The sequence below is a fragment of the Pinus tabuliformis genome, chromosome 3_2, assembly GCF_031772625.1.
Source record: "Pinus tabuliformis cultivar Carrire ecotype Pingquan chromosome 3_2, CPIR1, whole genome shotgun sequence".
Taxonomy (NCBI): domain Eukaryota; kingdom Viridiplantae; phylum Streptophyta; class Pinopsida; order Pinales; family Pinaceae; genus Pinus; species Pinus tabuliformis.
In genome coordinates this window covers 447,097,318-447,106,001 of record NC_142302.1, presented here as the reverse complement: position 1 = coordinate 447,106,001, position 8,684 = coordinate 447,097,318, and the positions used below count along the sequence as shown (strand labels likewise).

General features: G+C 34.1%; 1 protein-coding gene across 1 annotated transcript; it reads left to right on the top strand.

Annotated features, from left to right (window-relative positions):
* The first annotated feature begins 1,711 nt into the window (after window positions 1-1,711).
* On the top strand, window positions 1,712-7,036 carry LOC149181223 (multicopper oxidase LPR1-like). The gene is made up of 4 exons (XM_089418290.1): window positions 1,712-2,050; window positions 2,154-2,723; window positions 5,121-6,029; window positions 6,479-7,036. Exons 1-4 carry the CDS (start codon window positions 1,838-1,840, stop codon window positions 6,530-6,532), a joined length of 1,746 nt encoding a protein of 581 aa, XP_089274416.1. The 5' UTR covers window positions 1,712-1,837; the 3' UTR covers window positions 6,533-7,036.
* Window positions 7,037-8,684: the final 1,648 nt, after the last annotated feature.

The following is an 8,684-nucleotide window of genomic DNA, read 5'->3' as shown; positions in this document are numbered from 1 at the left end:
CATCATCTTGAGCTAATTAGATGTTCAGATGATAATATCACACCTCTTAGGCTTAAAGAGACGCTTTATGAGTGAAGAGACATGCCTCTTCACCCCACCATTTGAAATTTGAGGGTATTTCCCTTTCCTTATGAAAGTCATACAACTATAATTTACCTTGTGGCTCATATATGCGGTTCTTTTGAGCTTTTGAGAGCTTTAAAGTAAGTCACTTCACTTGGAGGGTTTGTTTGGGGACTTTCAAAGCCTATCAACCTTGTATTGGAGCCTACTTATGTTATATAAAGGCATTAATTGGTACTGATATCCTCATATAAATACATAAGGCTCAAATTCATTGTAAATCGTCTTAGCCCTGTGGATTAATATCAATATTTGCCCCTTCTTCACTTCTCTTTACAAGTTATGGATTGGTAAGGGAATGTGCCTTCTCTACGGGAAGATATTTTGTGGATGCTACTCCTTTTTCATGCATGATCTTGATTTTAAAGCTTCTTAAATGGACATATAATTGGTCTTTTCCTTTCTTGATTAAATTATTGATAATTGGTTTTCAATATTAACGTGCTTGACTAGTAAAGTACTAGTACCTCACTGAAGCTTCTATAAAATCTTTAATTAGCACACATTGTTCTCCAAAATCTTGGGAAGAATTCTAGTGGAAATCCTTCTCTTTGTGTCATCTTTTGAAATTACTTTAGGTCTCTTGGGAAACACCTCAAAGTTTGTAGTGGACTATGATAGAATTCTTTCAACTTCCCCCTATCTTCCAACGATGTCATTAGGTTAATAAATTTGATTCGAGGTCATTACTAAAAATGTGCCAACAGGATTGTGCTGTAAATTGATTCGATGTCCATGACATTGAAAGTGGAGTCCGTGGGCTTTGTCAGAACGTAACGAATCTCCCATCACACCATCAACAATTCGCCCACACACACTCATAATGAGCCTGCAAGTTTTGTTTTTTAAATATGTGGTTCAATGTACCATGTTTTTTAATATGCGATTTATTTTACTAATTTTTTTTTTTAAATGTGGTCCATAGTATAAATCTGGTACTCACTACCAACAATATCTAACTTTTAATCAGAAGAATCATCCAACTTTTAATCAGAAGAATCATTTAACTTTTAATCAGAAGAATCAAGGTAGATAATTATGGAGTTGTCTATAATGCGACTTTTTGAAGATTCCGGTGACGGAATCGGGCGGAAGAAATTGAGGTTAAATCTTGATTTCTTGCAGTTAAAATGGTTTTTTAACTGTATATTTGGATTCAGCACCCTGTAAAACCTCTGTGACGCTTTCATTGTGCAGAAAATAGCTATCAAACTTGCGATTCCAATAAATTCCTGCCGGATTTCGACCAGAAAAACCCGCCAAAAAAACTTTCAAAAAGTCTTGTTATAGACAACTGCGATAATTATATTAAAAACATTTTTTTTTAAGTGATTCATAGTTTTTTAATATGCTAATCAATGTAGATAATCACATTACAAGTAAACATAGCCTGAGATTCGAACCTGAATAAGAAAAAAAGGACAACAGACAGTCCCACCAGACTCAACAATAACAGGAAACTCAGTATTGATTCGCTTCTCCCTTTTCTATCCAACAATCAACAGATGCTGCTTCACTGCCATCCACTGAATCTTTCTGCACAGTCTGCCATGATGTCTCTCCCATTTTCTAAGAACTATTTAATGCATTGCTTGCCTCTGCACATACCACCCATCTTATTCTCTCGCCATCAACGTCGGGCTAAATAAGGTTTATTTACCTTGTTCCACGATTCACAGCGATTTGATAGAGGGCCGAATACAAAATATCAGAGATGAATTTATGCTTTTTAATATTCCTACTCTGCTGCTTTTTGGGTTTCGTCGTCTTAGATGGTGTTACAGATGCGACCTTACACAGGGTAGCGGCGTCTCTTCAGATGTTCGTGGACGAGCTGCCAGACATGCCGAAACTGGAGGGGTATACTTTCGAACATGGAAAGTTGAAGCCGGGCGAACTTCGGATTGGGATGTTTCAGACAAAATGGGTACATTTTATATTCTGCTGTTTAATGGCCGATTTGATTCGGTTTTGAAAAAAGAAGTCCAAATACAAAATGCAGACTGACCGATTTTTCATATTTGTTGCAGAAATTTCACAGAGATCTGCCCCCGTCTACCGTGTTCGCATTTGGAACATCCAAAGAAACCGCGACCGTACCAGGTCCCACGATCGAATCCCTCCAAGGCACCGATACGTTCGTGACGTGGGAAAACTGTCTTCCCTCTCACCATATTCTGCCATGGGATCCCACGCTGAAAACAGCACGGCCCAAACACGGAGGAGTCCCCGCCGTAGTCCACCTGCATGGCGGCATCGGCGAGCCCGAGAGCGATGGCAACGCGCTGGCGTGGTTTACAGCGGGGTTCAAAGAGACCGGCCCGGGCTGGAAGAAGGCTCGCTACCACTACGCCAACATCCAGCAACCTGGAAATCTCTGGTACCATGATCATGCGCTGGGGCTAACCAGAGTTAATCTCCTGGCGGGGCTAATTGGCGCCTATGTTATTCGAAATCCCGAGGTGGAAAAACGGCTCGGCCTCCCGTCTGGCCCCGAATATGACCGTAATCTTCTCGTCATCGACCGGAGCTTTACGGCAGATGGGGCTATTTATTTGAACTCCACGGGCGATAATCCCTCCATCCATCCCCAGTGGCAGGTTAGTATGGATAATTTGTTCTCTCGTAATTTTAGAATAGGCATTTCATAATTCATAATTGAGGTATCTCTATTTCAAAAAAAATCATTCAAAATTTAATTTAATTATTAAGGGAGAGTGGAGTTCCTGCAATATGCAGAATATTTATAATAGTATTTACTGACAAAATATTAAAATTAATCTTTAATTTATTTGTAATTTTTTAATTAACTTACCTCAACTTAACTAATTAAAAATATGTAATATCAAGATGTGTGTGAGATTTTAATAATTGTATTTTAATTTAATTTAATTATTAGGGGAGGGTGGAGATGTGAAGTTCATGGAATATGTAGCAATATTCATAATAGTATTCACTATTAAGTATTAAAATTAATCTCTAATTTACTTGTAATTTTTTAATTAACTTATCTCATATTAACTAATTAAAAATATGCAATATTAACATGTGTCATATTGGTTATGTGGTTTTGATAAACTTTATTATTGACCAATATTAGTGAGTCCAGAGGCATCTCCTATCTAATATGGAAGAAATGTTCTAATATCCTATATTTTTGAATGCCAAATTACATAAAGATAAAAATAAAATAAAATAATTATAATTATAATTAACAATTAAAGCCTAAATCCATCTTAAACTCTAGATCTATGAAGCTTCTAGAGGAATCAAATTTCTTGATTTGATCTCTTTAGACACTTTCTAGATCTCAAGTTAAGATGGATCTAGGTTGGTTGTGGGTGAGTATGATAGAGATGTAATGTATTGTTAAACCTTTTATTAAACATTTTGATTCGGTCAAAATAAAACAACGTAAGACAAGATATAATAAAATAAAATAAAAACATAATTTTTTTTCACTAATCAAAATAAAACTAAAATAAAAATAATAATATCTTGGCAGAAATGTTGTAATATGTAGAGATGTAATATCATGTTTAACATTTGACTAAGTGAGAATAATATATATATATATATATATATATATATATATATATTAGCCTAGATCCATCTTAACTTGAGATCTATCAAGTGAAATATATTTGATCTTTCATGGTGCTTGGTAGATTCAGAGTTAAAGATTGATGAGGGTTTATTAAAAACTCACCTCCGTAGTAAAATCTCAATGGTTAAGAATATTATTTAACCCAGGGTAACCATATAAATTAATGGCCGGTAAATGTTGATAGACATCAATATGTGATAAACATCAAAATATTTATTACAGATTGACAACTACGTTATAACTTCATTGAAAATAATAATAATTATTATTAATGATTAAAAAATTAACACTGAAAAGATATTTGATCTTTCTTGGTGCTTGGTAGATTCACAATTAAGATTGATTAGGGTTGTATTAAAAATTCATCTCTATAGTAAAATCTCAAGGGTTAAGAATATTGTTTAACCTATATACTACGACAAGCATATAAATTAAATGGTTGGTAAATGTTGATAGATACCAATCTATAATAAAAATCAAAATACTTATTATAGAATAACTATTAGATTATAACTTTATTTAAAATAATAATAATAATAATTATTAATAATAAAAAATTTAATACATATGTTAAACTATATACATTAAAAAATAAATAAAAACATGATTCTTAACTATAGAAATTCACTTACACATTATCATGGATATTTTAAATCTATATATTGGCATTGTGACGATATCATGACTTATCAATATAACTAGCCTAAAACCATAACTCGTTTCATATGACATTTTTTTTAATTAATGAATGTAATTAAAATAACAAAAGAAGCATAACTACTTTGGAAATAAATTTTGGTGTTTTATTTGTATATACTATTAAAAAAAATTATATTGAGATTAAATGCTTACCATCCACCTCCCTAATAATTATTAGTAAATTTTATATCTATATATATATATATATATATATATATATATATAAAGAGAGAGATAGAAATTAAATACCTGTCTATGACATAATTATTGACATATAAATTAAAACTCTAAAAATTTTATTTTTTATAATAAGAGTATGGACACAAAAAGATAAAAATAAAAATTATAATTAATGATAATAATAATAATTTTGAGGTTTTAATTTATGAATATTTTTCAAGTGATTTTTTGGAGTTTGCAGCCGGTGTGGTCAAATCTTGATTTGTGTTGTTTAAACAGGTGTTCAACACTCTAAAAAAACTCGAAAACACTTTTTTTGTAAAATTTCACCTATCAAACTTATGCTCTCAATAAATCCCTACCAAATTTTAAACAAATTAAATAAAAAATATATATTTTTTTTTTCTCTAACCACTCAAACTTAAAAACCACACCAAAACTTCTCACTTCTATCTACTTAACCCAGTTCAATGCAATATACCAACATTAATTGTATGTGATATGTTTGCAGCCAGAGTCTTTTGGAGATGCAATCATAGTGAACGGCAAGGTATGGCCTTACATGAAGGTAAAGAGAAGAAAATACAGATTCAGAATCGTGAATGCCAACAACGCTCGCTTCTGCAATTTCGCCTTGAGCAACGGCCTGAGCATGACTTTTGTAGGCTCCGATTCGGCATACTTACCGGCGCCCGTAACCGTGAAACAATTCCTGCTTTCTCCTTCCGAGATCGCAGACATCGTTGTGGATTTCAACGATTCGGCAACAGAGGAGGCGACATTAACAAACGACGCACCCTATCCATACCCCTCAGGAAGCCCCGTGGACGAGCTGAACAGCAAGGTCATGAAATTCCTCATCGAAGCAACCACGATGGGCGCCGCGAGTTCTGGTGAGAATCGACCATCCGCCCGGATCCCTGAAAAACTGATTGAATACCGTCGCCCCTCGGAGAAAAACGTAGCGCAGACGAGGTACGTGGTCTTTTATGAATACGAAAGCGCTTCGGGCCAGCCGACCCGTCTGCTCATCAACGGATTACCCTTCGACGCACCGGTCACGGAGACCCCGAGGCAGGGAACCAGCGAGATATGGAATGTCATCAATCTCACCGTGGACAATCATCCTCTCCACATCCATCTCGCCCTGTTCCTCGCCCATGGGCAAACAGAGTTGCTGAAGCTGCAGGAATTTAAGAGCTGCATGCAGAAGAATAACGACGCGCTAAAATGCGATATACAGAAGCACGCCACGGGAAAAGTCGTGCCAGCTCCTGCGCAGGAGCGTGGATGGAAAAACGTGTTTAAGATGAAGCCTGGGTATATGACCACCATTCTTGTCCAGTTTTCTCTCTTGAACCTTCGGCATCGTTATCCCTTCAATGCAAGTGCCGAACCAGGCTATCTCTATCACTGCCACGTAAGTCCCATTTCTCTTTCTTCAAAATGGATCCATCTTAGCTCAGGATGGTCGATTGCTGATTCTCTAAATATTTGGGAATCGGATGGATATGTGCTCTGTCAAAAAAATTGACAGCACTTATGTCTATCAGATTTCCGAATCCAAATATTTGGAGAATCAGCAAATGTCTAAGAATATTTTGGAATATTTTGGAATTTGATAATCATGAGAGAAATATATTTGGAGAATTAGCAAATGTCCAAAATGATAGATTTAAAAAATGGTAGATTTAGGAATATCTTGGAATTTGAAAATCATGAGAGAAATTAATTGTTTGAAATATTTTGAAATTTCAAGATGATAGGTTTAGGAATATATTCTCCAAATCTATAATCCCACAAAAATGGTCTCATTTCTTTCTGATAGATAAAACTATTTATTAAAATCATTTAGATGTGTAACTGCAGATAGTGGATCATGAAGACAACGAGATGATGAGGCCTCTCAAAATTCGACCATGAATTCAAGCAAAAGTCAGAAAAGCTGAGAGATGCATTACTTACCTGATATTGTCCCATGGTCTACAGTTACGTGCTAGTATTAGAGGTTCTCTAGTCAAGTTGCCTGTGAAGTGGTATTTACATAAAATATTGCAGAGTGATAAAAGTGTGAGGTGTGGATTCTGAGGTAAAAATATCCTGTGAAGTGGTATTTTAAATAAAATCGTCCAAAGCGACTAACAGTGTGAGATGTGGATTCTAATATTGACAAAAGATAAAGTGGTATTTCAAATAAAATAGTCCAGAGAGTGACCAACAGTGTAAGGTGTGGATTTTAATACTGATAAAAAACAGTGTCCTGTGTGAAGTGGTATTTCCATAAACTATTGCAGAGTGAGCATAGTGTGAGTGTGGATTTTGATACTTAAAGTATCCTGTAAAGTGGTATTTCCAAAATATTGCAGAGGGATAGCAGTGTGAGGTGTAGATTCTACTGTAAAGTGGTATTTCCAAAATATTGCAGAGAGACAGCAGTTTGAGGTGTAGATTCTAATACTGAAAAAATAAAGTACAAAGTAACCTAGTACAAAGTAACCTAGTAGCATCCATGGAAATTAACTTGGTGTCTTCATAACACATTGCATAGTGAGGAGAGGACAAACTATCCTATGACCACGGCCAGACTCACAAGGTTTTTGTAAATTCCTTTAAAATCCTCCTTTTAGCCATTACAGCAGGTCATATCAAATTAAGGTATGATTGTGTCGTTTAAATATATTTAAGAATGGAATTTAATATTTTAAATTAGAATGGCCACTACACCAGATCATATTAAAGTAAGGTATGATTGTCTCCCTTTAAATATAGTTAAGAATGGAATTTAATATTTTAAATTATAGTGGGTTATACGATTGAATAAATGGGTTGGTTGTAGTTTCTTAAAGTTAATGAGAGTTAACACTTTTTATTAAAAAGTTAATAAGAGTTATTGGGTAAATAAATGAAGTAAATATATCTATTTTGAATAATGTTATTTTTATATTAGAAGATGGTAAACATGAAAAAGTTGTTTTTTAAGTTTTGAACAATTAATTATTTATATAGAAAGATGGTAAATATGAAAATATTTAAGTTATTTTTATAGATTTGGAAAAAGTAATTGAATATACAATCAAGTGAAATTGGGGGATTTGAAAATATTTAGGTTATGTAATTGAATTATATGTAGAGAGAGACAAGAGGGATCTGTATGCCCCAAGTGAGCTCCAAGTGAACTTAGGGGATTTGAAACAAGAACTTCTTCTCACACAACACTTCATTTTCATGGCCATTGCCAATTCAGCTACCCCATCTAGGGTTAAAGTTGTACTTTATATATTATGCATAGTAATATTAAATATACTTATAATATGGTAAAAAATAAGTAGTAGAAGTTTTTACACACCTAATTTAGGGTATAGGTTCATGTATATTTTTGCTTGGGAGAATGGGTTGATTTGGTGGTGGAAGTGTTTATGGAAATTGAAATGTACAATGAAGGAGATTATCTTTATGTGGCTAGTACTTAATAATAAGTTTTTGACTTAGATGATTTTTAAAAGCTTGAGCATTGTGATCCAAGGAGATGCCCTCTTTGTATGATTAGTGAAGAATTAGTCACTCATTCAATTTTTTTATATTTATATTGATCAGGTGCACACATAAATTGAATTTTTATCTATAAAGAGGTTAATTTAGAGTGATAATAGAAGGGGCACTAAATGATTAGTTAATAAACAAATACCTTAAGGAGATGAAAGCTCAACTTGTCATTATTCTTTGGGTGGTTTGAAATGCTTGTTTCTTTGACAAAGGTTTATTTTACCTCCACATTCTGCTTCTCAAAGTTTAAGCATTCTTAAAATTTCCCCACAACTACAAGCCAAAAAATCTCCAAGACAATTAGTTGAAGAGGTTATTGATTAATCTAGGTTTTGGCTATACTTTTATGGGACAAATCAATGAGATCCCCATATGAGTGGAGCTGGAGGTATCAATATATCTCTAGTTATCGTGTGATAATATATAAGGCAAGTTTGGGTTAGGGTATGAACAACTTTATAGAGCTAATGGCCTTAAAAATACCATCAATCTTAGTAGGTAGGAAATGGATTTATTGACTACAAGTGCTTGG